Below are 18,407 nucleotides of genomic sequence, written 5' to 3' on the forward strand. Positions count from 1 at the left end.
AATATTTTTTATTTTTATTCTATTTTTTACAGGATTATGGTTTTGTAAATTTTGCTGGAAAAATGAGAAATCACTGGTCAACTTTTAACCCTTCTAACTTCCTTGCCAAAAATATTAGGTTTCAAAAATCGTGCTGATGTAAAGTAGACATGTGGGAAACGTTATTTAAAACTATTTTATGCGACATAACGCTCTGATTTAAGGGCATAAAAATTGAAAATTGCAACATTTTCTAAATTTTCGCCACATTTCCATTTTTGTTCACAAATAAACGTAAGAAATGTTATCACTATCATGAAGAACAATATGTCACACAAAAAACATCTTAGAATCAGCGGGATCCATTGAAGCGTCCCAGAGTTATTACCTCATAAAGGGACAGTGGTCAGAATTGTAAAAAATTGGCCCGGTCATCAAGGTGCAAACAGACTTGGAGGGTGAAGGGGTTAAACTTCCCACAAAAAAATGGAAATGCAAGCACTTCAACAAAAAATTGAATTGAATAGCGATCAAAACGTCACAACTATGCCAAGGTAATATCGATAGACATGTCAGCTCAGCGCACAAGAAGCAAACGCTCAAGGAGCAGGAAGGACGGGGGAAAAAAAATAGAAGAGGCCTGGAACACAGAACGCCGAGACACAAGTAGTAGGGACCACCCATACTTAAGGTCCCGTCACACCTAGCGACACTATAACGATCAGGGATCGTTGCCGCATCGCTATGTGGTCGCTATTGAGATGTCAGACAGTCCAATCTACCCAACGACGGAGCAACGATCTAGCGTGTCATAGCGACCTTTGTAACGATGTCGGTGGTCGTTGGGACCCTGTCACATTGTATGTTCCATTGACGATTCACACCTCGATGAGGGATGCACTGTGTGACGCTGTATTTACACAGGCGTGGATTGCGCTCCCTTTCTCACGCCCTCTCAGCTCTGAATGGTGGACGCTACCGCATCCTGATTGGCCGTGCATTTAAAAGAAGGTGACGTACTAGCGCTCCATTTCATTCAAAAAATACCTACCATTAACTGGCTAGAGAAGCAACGAAGATGGAAAAGCAGATGATCCAAAATGGAGTCGCAGCCGTTGGCCAAAAACAGGATCTCAACTTGGACACACGCGGGTCAGGAACAAAGAACTGAAGCGCTACTTTGTTAGCTCCTTTGAAAAGGAAGCCCGCCAATCAGGACGCTAGAGTGACCACCAATCGGAGCCGAGGTAGGCGTGGAAACGGGAACGCTAATCCCCGCCTTGTCTTGCTTCTGAGTCGCTAACGAGGTCGTTAGGCTAGGTGTCAAACGTGACGATACAAGCGACTCAGCGGGACATGAGCGACCAAAGAAATGTCCAGACATTTCGGGCACGATCAAGGATACCCGGCAGGGGGGCTGGTCGCTGGTCACTGTCACCCACAGCGATCTCGCTGGTAAGATCGCTATAACGTCAAGTTCTAGTGACTCAGCAGCGATCTCGCTTAGTGTGACAGGGCCTTTAGGTACACCTTCACGTGGTTGGATGGGTTTTTGTACTTTTGGATTAAGAAAAAAAACGTTAACTCAGCACCTCACACGTTTAACTTCTAGGCTTGTTTTACACTTGACGTGTTTTTTGCCTCCCGTTTTTGCGGGCCGTATTGCCGTAATTTTAGCGGTCTGCCGCAAAAACGGGCGGCAAAAATCTTCTCGGATATCTGCAGGCCTTCGAAGTGATAAACAGGAAGTACATGGGAGTGTCCTAGTAAAAATATGGCGCTCCACAAACACGATCTTCACGGTGTACCGCAAAATCAACACACTGGGCAAGCTTCCGCTGTTTTTGCGGCCCCCATTGATTTTCAATGGGGGCTGTGTCCGTAAGCCGTGAAAAATATCGAGCAGGCTCGATATTTCCGTAAATACAGCCCTCACGGTCATACGGCGCTCAGACAAGTTTTTTACGGCCCGTTTTTGCGACCCCATAGAAATCTATTGGGGCCGCAAAAACACAGCAAGTGTAAAAGAAGCCTTACAGCCATCGTGGAGTTGATGTATTCATTACTCGCATTCTGGGGGAAAAACATTTATAAAAAGTTCTGTGTAAAAAAAAAAAGGGATCGTAACAAAAAAATGTAAAAAAAAAATTATAAAATTCAGAATTTTTTTCATCACTAAAATAACTAAAAATGTGGCCAAGTTTGGTATCCCCAGAATCACACTGACCTGGAGAATCAGGCTACCGAGTCATTTTTATTGCAGAATGAATGTCACAAAATAAAAAAAAAAGAAACAATGGTGGAATTGCTTTTTTTGTGCGCAATCGTTCACACCACGAGTTGAATTTTTTAGAGAGAATTTCAATACATCGTAATTTGTCATTACTGTACGGGATCGTGCCAAAAAAAAACCCTCATACTGTTGTGTTCACTGTGAAACAGAAAATTATGGCGGAAAAAAAAGGAAAGCGCAAAAAAAAAAAAAATGAAAAACATTCTGGGCCAGGCAGAGGTTAATGAATTAGCTCAAAAGAGAAAAAGAAATGTTGCAGAGAATAATAAAATGTTCCCATTCCCTGACAAGCAAGCAGAGCCTGATGAGGCGAAGAAATCACACTGCAAAGCGAGAGCTGAACAGAACCAAGCGCATGCGCAGTCAGAGGATGTGACACTCCCGATTTCACTGCCGGAATCACCTACGTCGCCATATCAAGTACTGGCAAAGTATATGTAATCGACAAAATCAATATTTAGTTTTTGAGTTTTTGATATAGCAGAAACACGCAGCTATCACTTGAAGAACACACAGATAGCAGGTTTAAAAAAATGACTTTTTTTTATTTCTTAGAGGAGTATAGTCACGTGACTTACACGCCGGCAGCTCGGCCACGTCAGCGTCTCCCTACCCCTGTACCACGTGATGCGGTCAACTCCCAGTTTACACCAACATGGCGTCCGCTCGGCCGGAGTGATGACGTTGCTCCTGCGCTAGGCCTGGGCGGAGCCGGGACGCCGCTTAGTGCTGTCTGGCCGCTGCTGTCTTTCTCTTTCCCTGTTGCTGACGTGCGCAGGCGCCCGGAGGGTCGGGCAGCAGGGCATCTCGGGCCGCCTGGTGACACGGTTCTCCCCTTAGGTCGCTCACCATGAGCTCAGGCTGGCAGGAGGCCGCGGCCCAGCAGGCCGAGGAGGTGTCCTCCCGGCTGAGGCAGCTGCTTATCACGGGGCTCGGGCTCCTGCGCTCGGAGCTGGGCCTGGAGTTGGGCCTGGAGCCTCAGCGGTACCCGGCCTGGGTGTTCCTGGCGGTGCCCGTCTCCCTGGGGCTCTTGTTCCTGCTCCTGCTGCTCCATTGTGCCACCAGCCGAGGTCCCTCCAGCTCCAAGCGGCCGGCACCTCAGGAGAAGGAGCTGCCCCGGCCACCGCTGCCCAGCAAGACCGTGAAGGTGGAGGAGCCCAAGAAGAAGAGCAGGAAGAAGCCGGCGGACAAGGCCAAGGTGAGGAGGCATGGTGGGCAGTGCAAGAAGCCCCTCATGTCTGCAACCTGAGGAGGCCATGACAGCTGGCTGAGGGCGCAGGCATCCTGACAGGGGGAGATGACATGGCACAGGGGACAGCATCCTGTCAGTCATGTCGGGGCGCGATGACATGGCACAAGCGGCAAGCATCCTGTCAGTCATGTCGGGGCGCGATGACATGGCACAGGGGGCAAGCATCCTGTCAGTCATGTCAGGGGTCGCGATGACATGGCACAGGGGGGGGCAAGCATCCTGTCAGTCATGTCAGGGGTCGCGATGACATGGCACAGGGGGGGGCAAGCATCCTGTCAGTCATGTCAGGGGTCGCGATGACATGGCACAGGGGGGGGCAAGCATCCTGTCAGTCATGTCAGGGGTCGCGATGACATGGCACAGGGGGGGGCAAGCATCCTGTCAGTCATGTCAGGGGTCGCGATGACATGGCACAGGGGGGGCAAGCATCCTGTCAGTCATGTCAGGGGGGGCGGTGACATGGCACAGGGGGGGCAAGCATCCTGTCAGTCATGTCAGGGGGGGGCGGTGACATGGCACAGGGGGGGCAAGCATCCTGTCAGTCATGTCAGGGGGGGCGGTGACATGGCACAGGGGGGGCAAGCATCCTGTCAGTCATGTCAGGGGGGGCCATGACATGGCACAGGGGGCAAGCATCCTGTCAGTCATGTCGGGGGGGGGGGGGGGGCGATGACATGGCACAGGGGGAAAGCATCCTGTCAGTCATGTCAGGGGTCGTGATGACATGGCACGGGGGGGGGGGGGCAAGCATCCTGTCAGTCATGTCAGGGGGCCGATGACATGGCACAGGGGGCAAGCATCCTGTCAGTCATGTCAGGGGGGGCGATGACATGGCACAGGGGGCAAGCATCCTGTCAGTCATGTCAGGGGGCAGGGATGTCAGTCATGTCAGCTTGGCTGCTCAGCTCCTAGACTGCGTTCACACAGGGTCTTGTAGAGCTTCTTGTAGTAGATATGCGTGGAAAACTCTTCCCATTCATTTCTATCGGAGATCCACTTTGATTTTTTTTTCTTAAGTGCTTTTTTTTTTTTCCAGCTTTTGATATACACCTGGTGGAAAAAAACATTGTCACTTTTCTGAAGCAGATCCTGACGGAGTCCACTCTGAACTAGGCACAGAAGGGGCATGGAATCACGGGTTCTTGAGGTAGAGGGATAAAATATCTTAATGCACCACTCCAGCGGATTTTTATTATTGTAGCTCTGGATTGGTACTACTAAACCCCCCCCCCCCTAGTGTTATACTTGCCAGCCACCATCTTCAGCTGTTATTGTCGCTGCTCCGTTCAGTCTGAAGTAGTCTGTGGCCTGCAGGATCGCTCCAGTGTTTGCTGGATGAGCAAAAAGTCACATCTCCATGTAAGTCTATCAGAGGCCCTCATAGACTTACACTGAGAGCTTGTGACCGTTACCTCTGACTTTGTCAGTCAGAAGTAGTGGTCACAAGATGGCGGCACAGGACCGTAACGGCATCGAGAAGAGGTAAAAACAGGGACTGGTAACTATAAGACAGGGACCTTAAACTAAGCACCACTTCAGTCCTGAAATTTAAAAAAAAAAAAACCTGCTGGATTTGTGCTTTAAGGGAAACTTTTTTTCATCAGTTAATTTTTTTTTTTAATGGTACGGCTGTGTGAGGTCTTGTATGATGCAGCAGAAGTTTGGTGTACTAAGTTTTTTGTGCTGCTGTTATAAAGAAAATCTTTTGTTTTTTTTATATTGTTTGTGTCACACCATGTACCGTAATCCATTCAACTAATTGGGGATTGTCTACTATCGACAACTTCTTGTTATTGGGCTCGGGGAGGTAAATGGTACCACCAGCACTACTCCATATTCAGTGGTACTACCCCCTGGCGGGTGTGCACGTAAGCACTACTCCATACTCCGTAGTACGCCCTTTCTCTACCCCCTGGTGGGTGCGCACGTAAGCACCTCTCCTCCATACTCGGTGGTACGCCCTTCTCTACCCCCTGGTGGGTGCGCACGTAAGCACCTCTCCTCCATACTCGGTGGTACGCCCTTCTCTACCCCCTGGTGGGTGCGCACGTAAGCACCTCTCCATACTCGGTGGTACGCCCTTCTCTACCCCCTGGTGGGTGCGCACGTAAGCACCTCTCCTCCATACTCGGTGGTACGCCCTTTCTCTACCCCCTGGTGGATGCGCACATGAGATTACTCTATCCTCAGAGGTACGCCCCCCTCTGGTGGGTGAGCCCTACTCCTCCATACTCAGTTTCACTCCCCCCTCTACTCGCTGGTGGGTAAGCACTACAGCCAGTCAGTGGCTGCCAATTGACTGCAGTGTTCATTTTGTCTAAGCAGAGTAATGGGCCATTATTAAGGGGCTGTCCAGTAGTGGAAATGTTTTTTATGTTCAGCTGCTCAGGGGTCCCCCAGTCCCTGACCATGTTACTGTGAAATCTATTTAAGTGAAGACCCTTGCTTAATGACTCTTAACTGCAGTAACCAAAGGGTTTATCAGCCAGGATCAGAAGTTTCTCTGATCTGTCTTTAGGGCCAAGCACCCACTAGGCTGCAGCACAAGGCTAGTATCCTCATCGTCCTGCATGATCCCAGCTCCATTCAAATCCTGACCGCAGTCTGTCCCCTTCTTCCCTCTATTTTAGTGATCATTAGGGGTTCCAGATGTGGTACCCACAACTATCTATAAAGGATGGTCTCTGTAGGTTATACATTTTGTAGACTGGAATACCCCTTAAATGACCATGGTGTGTTGTCACATGAAGAGAGCTGCTTTCTGTATGTCCTCTAGGGTCAGATGGTGATATTCTGTTTGACAGCAGGTCTTGTTTAGCATTGAATACCATTCATTTGAATTGCTAACATGTGTTCCACATTTCCCCTTACACTACAGGGCAAGGGTATTTTTTCCCACCCAGTTTGGGTTCTTTCCTGCACCAGTATTCATTTTCTGTAATTGATTTTAATAGGAAAATCTCCATCACGACAACGGCCATCACCAAAAATCACAGTAGCATTCAAATGCAAAGTGGTGCTGTTGAATTGCAGATTGGTAACATATGAAACTAGAAATGCTGGAGTCGGCCTTTTATGAAACCGGTTCTCTTTGAAATATTATTCTCTAGTTATTCCAGCTTTATATCTACTACACTGTCTACTACACTGTATTGTTACACTACATTGCTTTCTATGGTTTAACTAAGACTTATTACAGTACTGAGGAAGGTGTAAGTGTGGAGCTATGCCTTCCCTAGTGCCCAGCTGCAAGTGCAGGTGGACGCAGGAAAGTCATTTTCCCATCCATGCAGATTCTGCATGGCATGTGTCCTGAATCATTAAGACTAGCGCCGCTTCTTCTCTGTTCTTTTTTGGGTGGTTTGTGTTAATTTTCACCTTCTTCCAATTGAAACTGCAGGGTGATGAGGTTGGCTCTGATTCTGAGATTCTTGGTGTTTTCTTATGAATCCGTCTGGGTTTCCCCAAGTGTCAGTCATCACGGGCTGCATAGGAGATGATGGCTCCCAGCGTCGCTTCCTGTGCAGGTCCCTCCAAGGCCTTTGATTAGTGACTCAGCAGAGAGATCTCTGATTACTGGGTTGAGAAGGACAGCACCTGAAATATAGGAAAATTGTATGGTTATGCTTTTTTAGAGCAAAAAAAAGACAATCACAGGTGAAGGGGCACAGTTTTCATCTGAGTGGCCTCGATCCTTTTGTTTCAGGTTGGTGAGATCTCTGCATACAAAGCGCATGTCTATTAAAAGTTTTTAAAAGTCACCATGACATGTACTAAGTTTTTTTTTTTGTTTTTGTTTTTTTTTAAAAAACTGATAGGCAAACTTTTTAAAAGCACAATTTCAGAGATGAATGGGGGATGAGTGATTGTCAATGCCATGTGGTGATTTGTCTATGGTGCCCAGACCTCACCCCCATCAAGGAGCTGTAGCTGTCTATCTTGGGAGACAATCAACAATTTACATGTCATACATCACATCATTGTGATCTGATCTGTATAGGCAGCCTGGGATTTCATTATTCCCCATCCTGTGAACCCACATAGCTTAGGAAAAGTATCCATGCAAGCAAGTTTTTTGGGGTGCTCAGCAGTGGTACTTATCTGTTTGCCCACAATACACAATAGATAACTGAAGACTGAATATCAACCAACAGCTATCTCTCCCGACTCCTCATACGCAGGATGTCTGACTCAGCCGAGTCCTCCTGTGTTCTGTGATGGTCTTTGCCAGATTTCCTCTGGCAGCAGCTTATCTGCTGGAGAACGAGAGGTGTGTGTATATATACACTGTATATACTCGAGTATAAGTCAACCTGAGTATAAGCCAAGGCAACTAATTTTGCCACAATTGTCACCACATTCCGGTCCTCGTATGCGTGGCGCCCTCGTATGCGTGGCTCCTACTTAAAAAAAAGACATACTTGCCTTCCCTGCACACCCTCTCTGCATCTTGTTCCAGCACCAGCAGCTCTTCCTGCAGAGCGATCACGTGTCCCCGTTCATTATGGTAATGAATATTCACTGCACGCCTGTGGGAGTGGAGAGGCATGAAAATATTCATCTTCATGAGTGGGGCCACGTGATCGCTCGGCCGGAAGAGCTGCTGGCCCCCTGGAACGAACGAGATGCAGTGAGGGCACGCAGGGAAGGTAGTAGGATGTGTGCTGGAAGCCTGCGGCTGTAACTGTGCGCATGATAAGAGAAATTAATATTCACTGCCAGTGCAGTGAATATTAATTTCTCTTTAGCTGCAGCCGCTGGCTCCTGCCGCTACTCCACCACTCTCCCTCCCCTGCCATCTTTCTGGGACAAAGACTCGTGTATAACCTGAGGGAGGCGTTTTCAGCAAAAAAAAGTGCTGAAAAACTCTGCTTATACACGAGTATATACGGTAATATTAGAGTCTGCCCGTCCTGTAGAAATCGATGGGTCCAAGCAATACACTTCTAATGTGTACCACAAGCTTTGTTTTATTGCGGAAGAGATTACTATTTTTTATAGTGCAATACATGAACCGTAGATGTGATACTATCTACCTAGATAGTAAATGCAGCTAGCGTTCGCTTTCCCAGAAACTGGAAAGACTAAGAATTGCAATTTGTAATAACCTGACAGATGAAGCGACTCTGGGAGTGTTACTGGTGATTATAATTTTTTTTTTTATTTTAGCAGGCAATCCTTTTTCTATTTGCAGGGTAGATAAGACCTCCATCTGCCCTCTGCTCCTTCACCCCTGCATTACCCCAGAAGGGTACAGTCAGCGGTTCGACAATCTGCTGGATTTAGAAACCAGTTTCCAGTCTTGTGAAATGTGTAACTCCATCCAGCGCTGCTATTTGCCTTTTAACAGATCACTTTTTCTTTATGCGCATGCTGCAAGTAAAGCAGATATTTGAGGCCATTTTACAGCCGTATGTTCACATGGCCAGAAGTGATCCATTAGATCGCATCCAGCAGCAATCTGATGGCAAATAAGTTGTGCAGACATAACTTTTTAGTCTTTTTTTAAATAACTGATCTCTGCTGGATCTGTTTTATTTTTATTTTTTTTATGCATTGAAGTCTATGGTAGATGGATCCGTTAATAAGCCATCCGTTTTTCTTTCGTTTGTAATGGATCAGTTTTTTATTTTTTGCTTACTGGATCTGGCAGAGATCATTCATTTAAAATCGGACTAAAGGGCATGTCACACTAAGAGATATCGCTAGCAATATCGCTATAACTTGTGACGTTATAGCGATATTGCTAGCGATATCGCTGTGTCTGATACATACATCCGACCGGCTCCCCGCTGGTTATCGCTGATCGCGCGAGAACAGGCTGGACTGTTTCTCGTCGTCAGCTTCCTGCGGAGCTTCCTTTTGTCACGACAAGCGACGCGTGGAGTCGGGCGGGAGGTCGCAGGATCGCCTCGTCTGACAGGTAAGTAGCGACCCCCGTCCCCAGCGATGTCGCTGGTGAGATCTGCCTGTGTGGCAGCTCACTAGCGACCACTTAGCGATGTACCAGCGATCCTGACCGCGTCATATCACTGGTCGGGATCGCTGGTACATCGCTAAAGGGCCTGTCACACTAAGCGATATCGCTAGCAATATCGCTATAACTTGTGACGTTATAGCGATATTGCTAGCGATATCGCTGTGTGATACCTACAACCCGCTCCCCCGCTGCTGATCGCGCGAGAACAGGCTGGACCGTTTCTCGTCTGCTTCCTGCGGCGCTTCCTGCTGTGACGACGAGCGACGCGTGGAGCCGGGCGGGAGGACGCAGGATCGACTGGTGTGACATGTAAGTAGCGACCCCCGACCCCAGCGATGTCGCTGGTGAGATCTGCCTGTGTGGCAGTTCACTAGCGACCACTTAGCGATGTACCAGCGATCCTGACCGCGTCATATCGCTGGTCGGGATCGCTGGTACATCGCTAAGTGTGACAGTACCTTTAGTGTGACAGTACCTTTAGTGTGACAGTACCTTTAGTGTGACAGTACCTTTAGTGTGACAGTACCTTTAGTGTGACAGTACCTTTAGTGTGACAGTACCTTTAGTGTGACAGTACCTTTAGTGTGACAGTACCTTGAGATGTTGTCTCCACAACTTTTTTTTGCCAACGAGTTGCTGCTGGCTCCATTCTAACTGATCAGTATTGGACATAGCCTAAGAGTGATGATTGGTCACCCAGTCGCCTCTTATGTGGCTAAAATAATAGCAGTATGTCTCCCCATGATAACAGGGATGAAGCAAACTGTGTGAGCACCGAACAGTCATATTAATGATGCCAATACAATTTCCATTCACTGCGCAAAAGGGCATTTACATAAGCCTCAATCACCTTATGTTGGCACTGCTTATGGTCTGAAATCTGCCATTGTAAATGTATCTTCTCACTGGATTGTGGGTACGACCCTATACAAGTAGCTGTGTGCATGGCCACTCACAGCCCACCTCCCCCAGCAGTCCCCACTTACAGTGGAGATTTATTGGTAGTAACATGTGACGTCTTTGTCTCTCCTCTTACTGCCATGTGCAGCAGCTGTATGCGCAGTGGAGACGTCTCATACTAATGCCTCAGATGGCAGTCTGCTGTCCCTGTACAGTTTTGCAGATGCCATGTTAACTCTAGTTATTATGGGCAATAAGCTCCGGCATCTTCGCTGGTAATCCTGACAACACAATGCTCTCCCAACGGCTATAAACACTAAGGGTATGTGCACATGTTGCAGATTAGTCTGCAGAAAATCCACATCTCTTAGCAGATAACGCAGGTGAAAACGCTTGCAGATTTCATACAGAATTGGTGCGGATTGTAATGCGTTTTTGGTGTGAGGATTTGTTAGGTTGTAATGGATCTGTGAATTTTCTCCCTTGTGTTTCTGGATGCGAGAGAGACTGACATGCCAGAATGAAAAACGCTGCTGCGGATCCGCAAAAAGAATTGACTTGCTGTGGGAGAAAAAAAACTGCAAATCTGCGCGGATTTTTCCGCAGCATTTGCACAGCAATTCTTCATTTACCATAGACTAACATTGCCTGTCCGCTACACTGTGGATTTCATGCAAATCCGCGCTGAAAAAAACTGCGGGTCCCCATCAAAATCCTCGACATGTGCACATAGCCTAATGCCCACTATACAGGAAATATATCGGGCACCAAGGAGCTTTGCAAATACGTCACTTTCTGGAGAATGTTTTTGCCAAATGACAAATTAAAAAGTATTGCTTTTTATTGTTCCAATTGTCACTCGTTATATAAAGGGTCATTCGGCTATGTTACTTTAAAGGGAACCTGTGATATTATACGATCCATCTGATCTATGGACAGCTCGATAGAGGAAAAGCTGAGCAGAATTATATATAGAAATGTCGGAAAAAAATGAAGTACAACTTGCGTTTTATTCCTAGAAATCCCTGGTGTTCATATGTGTAAGAGTCCAGTGGGCTTTCTACATCCTCCTGCTCTATAACATACAGTCATGGCCAAAAGTTTTGAGAATGACACAAATATTAATTTTTACAAAGTCTACTGCTTCATTTTTTTCTAATGGCAATTTGCATATACTCCAGAATGTTATAAAGAGTGATCAGCTTAACAGCAATTACTTGCAAAGTCAATATTTGCCTAGAAAATGAATGTTATCCCCCAAAACACATTTCAACATCATTGCAGCCCTGCCTTAAAAGGACCAGTTAACATCGTTTCAGTGATTGCTCCATTAACACAGGTGTGGGTGTTGATGAGGACAGGGCTGGAGATCAATCTGTCATGATTAAGTAAGAATGACACCACTGGACACTTTAAAAGGAGGCTGGTGCTTGGCATCATTGTTTCTCTTCTGTTAACCATGGTTATCTCTAAAGAAACACGTGCAGTCATCATTGCACTGCACAAAAATGGCCTAACAGGGAAGAGTATCACAGCTAGAAAGATTGCACCTCAGTCAACAATCTATCGCATCATCAAGAACTTCAAGGAGAGAGGTTCCCTTGTTGCCAAAAAGGCTCCAGGGCGCCCAAGAAAGACCAGCAAGTGCCAGGACCGTCTCTTAAAAGTGTTTCAGCTGCAGGATCGGGCTACCAGCAGTGCAGAGCTTGCTCAGGAATGGCAGCAGGCAGGTGTGAGTGCATCTGCACGCACTGTGAGGCGGAAACTCTTGGAGCAAGGCCTGGTCTCAAGGAGGGCAGCAAAGAAGCCACTTCTCTCCAGGAAAAACATCATGGACAGACTGATATTCTGCAAGAGGTACAGGGAGTGGACTGCTGAGGACTGGGGTAAATCATTTTCTCTGATGAATCCCCTTTTCGATTGTTTGGGACATCTGGAAACGGCTTATTCGGAGAAGACCAGGTGAGCGCTACCACCAGTCTTGTCTCATGCCAACTGTCAAGCATCCTGAAACCATTCATGTGTGGGGTTGCTTCTCAGCCAAAGGAATGGGCTCTCTCTGTCTTGCCTAAAAACACAGCCATGAATAAAGAATGGTACCAGAATGTCCTCCAAGAGCAACTTCTCCCAACCGTCCAAGAGCAGTTTGGCGATCAACAATGCCTTTTTCAACATGATGGAGCACCTTGCCATAAAGCAAAGGTGATAACTAAATGGCTCAGGGAACAAAACATAGAGATTTTGGGACCATGGGCTGGAAACTCCCCAGATCTTAATCCCATTGAGAACTTGTGGTCAATCATCAAGAGACGGGTGGACAAACAAAAACCTTCAAATTCAGACAAAATAAAAGCATTGATTTTGCAAGAATGGACTGCTATCAGTCAGGATTTGATCCAGAAGTTGATTGAGAGCATGCCAGGGAGAATTGCTGAGGTCCTGAAGAAGGGTCAACACTGCAAATATTGACTTGCTGCATTAACTCATTCTAACTGTCAATATAACCTTTTGCTACTCATAATGATTGCAATTATATTTCTGTATGTGATAAAAACATCTGACAAACACACATAAAAACCAGAGGCCAGCAGATCATGTGAAAATATAATATTTGTGTCATTCTTAAAACTTTTGGTCATGACTGTACTGCCTGCAGATAGGGTACTATTGTTCAACGTGACAGGTTCCTTTTAAAGATGCTGCAAAACAGCATCACTTCTTTTAGATACACTTACACACAGTTTTTGAAGGAAGCTCGGCTAGGAGGTTGTTTTAAACCTTTTGGAGAACTGACCAGTTCTTCTGTGGATGTAGCTTTTGCATATTCTTCTGTTCATGTAATCCCAGAGACAGACTAGATGATATCAGGACTCTGTGGGGGCCGAACATCACTTCCAGGGCTTCTTGTTCTTTGATAGTTTTTAAATGACATTGGCTATATGTTCGGGGTTGTTGACCTGTTGCAGAATAAACTTTAGATCAATCACACGCTCTCTGATGGTATTGCATGATTGATAAGTGTCTGCCTGTATTTCTCAGTATTTGAGGATGCCATTAGTCCTGACAAATCCCCAACTTCCATTTCCTGAAATGCTGCCCCAAACTTGCAAGGATCCCCCTCCATGTCTCAATGTTGCCTGCAGCCCCTCATTATTGTACCTCTCTTCTGCCCTTTGGAGAACAAAACTGCCTTTTGTCCCGGCCAAATATTTCAATTTTGACTTTAGTCCAAAGCTTCTGCTGCCATTTTTCTGTACCCCGAATCCTATATTTTTATTTATAGCTGAGTCACTTGAGCTTGTTTCCTTGTTGAAGATATAGCCTTCATGTTCCATGAAGACTACTTTTGGCCAGACTTTTCCGATCGGTACATGAATCTAGCTGGGTCCCACTGGTTGCTGATGGCTCTGCTGGACTTCTGATTTTAAAGGGAAGTCAGCACAATGAGTCACTCATCTGCTTCACTAGGTTTCCTTGACTGACTGTTGCTCTCAACGTTATCCATTTTTAGTCTCCTCAATGCTGACAAATACAGTTAATACTTATTCATTATGCAGTTCAATCCTACATCAACATAAGATATGTAGTTAGTTTTCCAAGATGTTAGTAACGGCCTTCCTGCTGAGTTCCTTCACAAACTGCGTGTAAGTACAAGTGTACCCAGAGGAATTGATGCTGCTTTGCCGACAAAGGGCGGTCACACCGCATGTTCATGTGAGTTACATTTCTTCTGTTCATTCATTGATATAAATTATTAACATTTCGATGTTGAAACTGTCCTTACTCTGTTGCAATACTTCTTCCACAACTGCCTAAAACTTTTGCAGTACATTTACAGATTGGCTAATGCTGTCAATTTCTATTCCAGCCCAACGGCCGGCCTGTGGAGCTCTCTGAAGAAGTCCTCATCCCCGCTGTTAAAAAAGAAAGTCCAAAGCAGGCATCTGACGTAGATAAAAAGAATGAGAAGGTGATTTTCTCTAGCCTCTTTGCGGGCAGCCTTATGTCTCACGAATTATGTTGGCGCTGAATTGCTGACGTAGCATACCCCTGTTGAAGGGAAAACCATAATTGGCGCATTTTCCCAGTGCATTAACGTAATCCAGTAGAGTAGAATAATCCTTTACTGAGGCGTTCAGATAATTTAAAAGGCTTGTCCCATAATTGAAACATGTCTCTTCAGGATCTGTTTGGAATTTTTGCCATTTGGATGCCCACTGATCACGAGAACAGGAGTCCTGTGTCCCCCATATGGATGGCACATTCCATCTATAGGACTGAGCGAAGATGACTGTCACTTAGCTGTGATCAGACCTATAGACAAATGATGTTGCATGTACAACGGCTCTTGTATTCAAATCACTCAGTCCACTCATTGTTGTCATCATTGGGACCCTCAGCAATTAGCATGTCCCGCATCATAAGAAAAGCTAATAAGTTGTAATTGTGGAACAACCTGTTTTTATATAGGTTCCTCCCTGGGACTCCCAAACTGTTTGATGAAGTCAGACAAGGATGGTGCATAATACCTTGAACACCACCAATGTAATATCCAGGGTTTAGTTTACTCACAAGTTGAGTATGTTACCCACATGTTCCCTGCAGCCAATGTAAAGGTTATTTACGTCTGATTTCTGCTGCCAATGTGGAAACTTGTGCAGCAAACTACAGGGACATAACCCATTACACCGTCCTTCATAAAACATTGTAGTTCATTGTCCCTTCAATAACAATATAGTATTTATATGTGAACTGCATTTCAAGTTTTGCATTTTCTTAGCTAAAGAAGAACAAAAAGAAACCAAAGGTGGATGCGAAACAAACACAACCATCACCCAACCAGGATAAAAAGGAAGCTGAGGAAGGTAAGCTCTTATTGTAGAGATTAATGTGTAATTCTTATACCTAAAAGGTTTTTCCACTCAGTTAATATATGAAAGTCTTCCTTTAAAAAAAAAAAACATTCGTTCTATCTCAATCCACCCACTCATTCCAGCACTACCACTGTGACGGCCTCTGCTCGACTAGAAGTTATCACAGCCACCAATACCCTGACTGCTGAGGCTGCAGACTGACTGCAAACTTGGACCAGACAGTCTTAGGCTGAGTTTACATTTGCGGTTTAGTCCGCTGTGTTTGATCCGCATACGTCATGCGTACCTAACTTTAACATTGGGTAGGAACATGCATTCGGGTGCGTTTGCATACGGTTGCGTCTTTTCGCGGTATGCGGCGGGTCGCGCAGAACGCATCTTGTTGCTTTTTTTTTTTATCGCCTTATTGGGGGACACAGATTACCATGGGTGTATGCTGCTGCTGCTAGGAGGCTGACACTATGCAAAAAAACAAGAAAATTGGCTCCTCCCCGGCAGTATACACCCACCGACAGATACCAAGTACCTCAGTTTGTGCTTAGTGTCTGTAGGAGGCGGACCGGGATCTCCCCAGATCCGCAGATTAATAACCCCTTTTTTCCTTTAGGTTTATAGTCGAACCTTTTAATTTTTTCTAATTTATTTTTCAGGTTCCCCGTCGGGAAACAGGGTCTAGCTATCACCCTGATTTCCCATATCATGCGGCTGAGCGAGCAGTGTGGTGTCACCCACATCGCAACTCTCAGTACCGCAGGCAGGACTTTTTTCCCTATCACCATTCGGTGCTATGGGCGGACGACAGGTGGCCGGTCCTTGCCAAAGCAACTCCTCACCCCTATCCCGGGACAGGGCTGAGAGGAAGACGGCGGTCGCCAGTAGTCACCTCCTCGCTCCCAACAAAAGGACGCGGGTAAGAGGACATCTCCCAGCGGCATGTCTGCTGGCATGCCCCTGCGATCATCCTCTCCAGGGACGTCAGGTAAGCCCTGAACGATCCCTTAGCCCCGCATGTCTTAGGAAACACAGTGGTCCCCTGTATTTGAATTTCCCGCCTCTCCTCCTCCACTGCAGCCGCGCGCCTCACATCACAGCCAAGCGCCTTTCATACAGAGGCACAGGGTCACGTCACAATCACCGGGGGTCTACCTGGACACGGGGGTCTTACAGAGCGGGTGACTCAAGCTCACCTTTAATTATCGGCGCCGCGGACATCAGCATAGAAGCTCGGGCGGGGAGGGAGACCGTTTACACTTTCGCTTTCAGTCGCGCTCCCTCCTCCCCGCTCTGAGCACGGTCCTTTTTTACTCTGGGCGCGCCTTTCTCGCTCTGGGCGTGCGTTTTTCGCGCCCATTCTTTCCTATCACAGCTCGACTTTCCTTTTGGAGAAGTCAATCTCCCTTTTATACCGCGCCCCCCTCTGCCATTTCCCAATCGTGTCCTGGCGCCAAGTCCCGCCCTCCAAGCCCACAGCCAGCTTCCTCCTGCAATTTCACTGGCTTCCTGCGGTGATTTGGGGACACGTCAGGGTCCGGCTGCTCGGTAGGCTCGGTGTTTAATAGCAATTTGGCTCTCCCCTGCAGTCCCTATCTGTTAGTGCAGTCATAAGGAGCATCTTACCTATGCCCAACCCTTCAACGGCGCTGTCTTTCAAACCCTCCATTACCCACTACGCCTGTGCACGCTGTAAAAAGAAGTGGGCGTCAGGTCAGTCGTCACCTCTCTGTACGTCCTGCAGTCCTTAAGCTATGTCTGCCTCTCAGGAGCACACCGAATCTTGGGATGAGGGTACCTCCCCTCTCCCAGAGTGGGCTGTTGCAATGTCTCAGTCGGTCTCTGATCTGACTAAAGTCTCTCAGTCCCTGGTCCAGGTCCTAGAACGTTTGCCTCAACTATCTGCAGCCACCTGTGCACCGACCGCCTCACAAGGTGAGTCGTCCGCACCTGACCGCGACCTTCAGAGGGATAGGACGAATAGGATTTCTAGGAAGCGTGTTCTGTCTGACTCGTCTTCCAGTTCGCTGGGCCCGTCTGCTTCACCCAGGTGTCCTTGTCCTTCTTCAGGGGACGACCTTAGGTCAGACGACGATCCACAATCGGGATCTAGTTAAGAAGCAGATAACATATCTAAAACACGGAATATGGTCGATAGTCTTCTCTCTATCTTCCAAACCCTGGAAATTAAGCAGGACAAGCCCCCTCCTCAGGAATGTTCTGTTCCATTTAAACGAGCAAGGCCTCCATCCCGAACCTTTCCAAACCACAAAGAGTTCGACACTAATCTAACCAAACATTGGGAGCATCCTGAGCAACGCTTCGCAGGACGCAGGTACTTAGATGTCCTGTACCCCTTTGACGTAGATCTGCTCTCAAAATGGACCAAAGCCCCCGAAGTGGATCCTCCCGTCTCTCGCATAGCCTCTAAGACTGTTCTATCCCTCCCAGACGGGGCATCGCTTAAAGATCCCACGGACAGGCAGAATCCCTGGCTAAGTCTTTTTTTTGAGGCATCCGGCGCCTCCCTCTGTCCTATTTTTGCCTCCTCCTGGGTGGCGAAAGTCATTTCGGCTTGGGCAAAAATTCTTCGCAGGGGCATCTTAGAGGCAGCTCCTCAGGACGAGTTGGCAGATCTGGCAGACCAAATTAATCATGCAGATAAATACCTTTTAGCCGCCTCCTTGGATGCGGCTGGGTGCGTAGCAAGGCCTAACAGCAACGTTGTAGCCGTACGCCGAGTCCTTTGGCTAAAGTCATGGAATGCGGATACCACCTCAAAAAAGTCGCTTACCAATCTGCCATTCCAGGGTTCTAGGCTCTTTGGAGCCAAGCTGGATCAGATAATTTCCGAGGCCACTGGTGGTAAAAGCACCTCTCTTCCCCAGTCTCGACCAAAACGCTTTTTTAGTAGAAAGAGTTTTCGGCCGTTTAGGCCTTTTCGTCCCTTCTCTTCCACAGAGAGATCTACCCAGCAAGATCGGCCTTCCGCCTCTAGGGAGCGGGAGCAGAAAAAACCATCTTACAAACCTGCTGTCCGCTGGAGATCTAGAGGACAATACTCCAGGTCTTCAGGCGCCCGTTCTGGTAGGTTTTCCTCCAAGTGACGGGTCACCCCCACCTGGAAGTTCTTCCAGG

At 47.1% G+C, this 18,407-nt stretch overlaps 1 protein-coding gene across 2 annotated transcripts in view; it reads left to right on the forward strand.

Annotated features, from left to right (window-relative positions):
• The first annotated feature begins 2,901 nt into the window (after window positions 1–2,901).
• MTDH (metadherin) overlaps window positions 2,902–18,407 on the forward strand; it is a 44,994-nt gene continuing 29,488 nt past the window's right edge. For both annotated transcript variants that reach the window (XM_073550433.1, XM_073550434.1), the window contains exons 1-3: window positions 2,902–3,470; window positions 14,273–14,374; window positions 15,185–15,269. In XM_073550433.1, coding sequence (XP_073406534.1) covers window positions 3,123–3,470; window positions 14,273–14,374; window positions 15,185–15,269 — 535 coding nt within the window. In that variant the 5' untranslated portion in view covers window positions 2,902–3,122. The remainder of the gene's footprint in view (window positions 3,471–14,272; window positions 14,375–15,184; window positions 15,270–18,407) is intronic.

The sequence above is a fragment of the Dendrobates tinctorius genome, unplaced genomic scaffold (assembly GCF_039654945.1).
Source record: "Dendrobates tinctorius isolate UK_male_01 unplaced genomic scaffold, ASM3965494v1 ptg000165l, whole genome shotgun sequence".
NCBI lineage: Eukaryota > Metazoa > Chordata > Amphibia > Anura > Dendrobatidae > Dendrobates > Dendrobates tinctorius.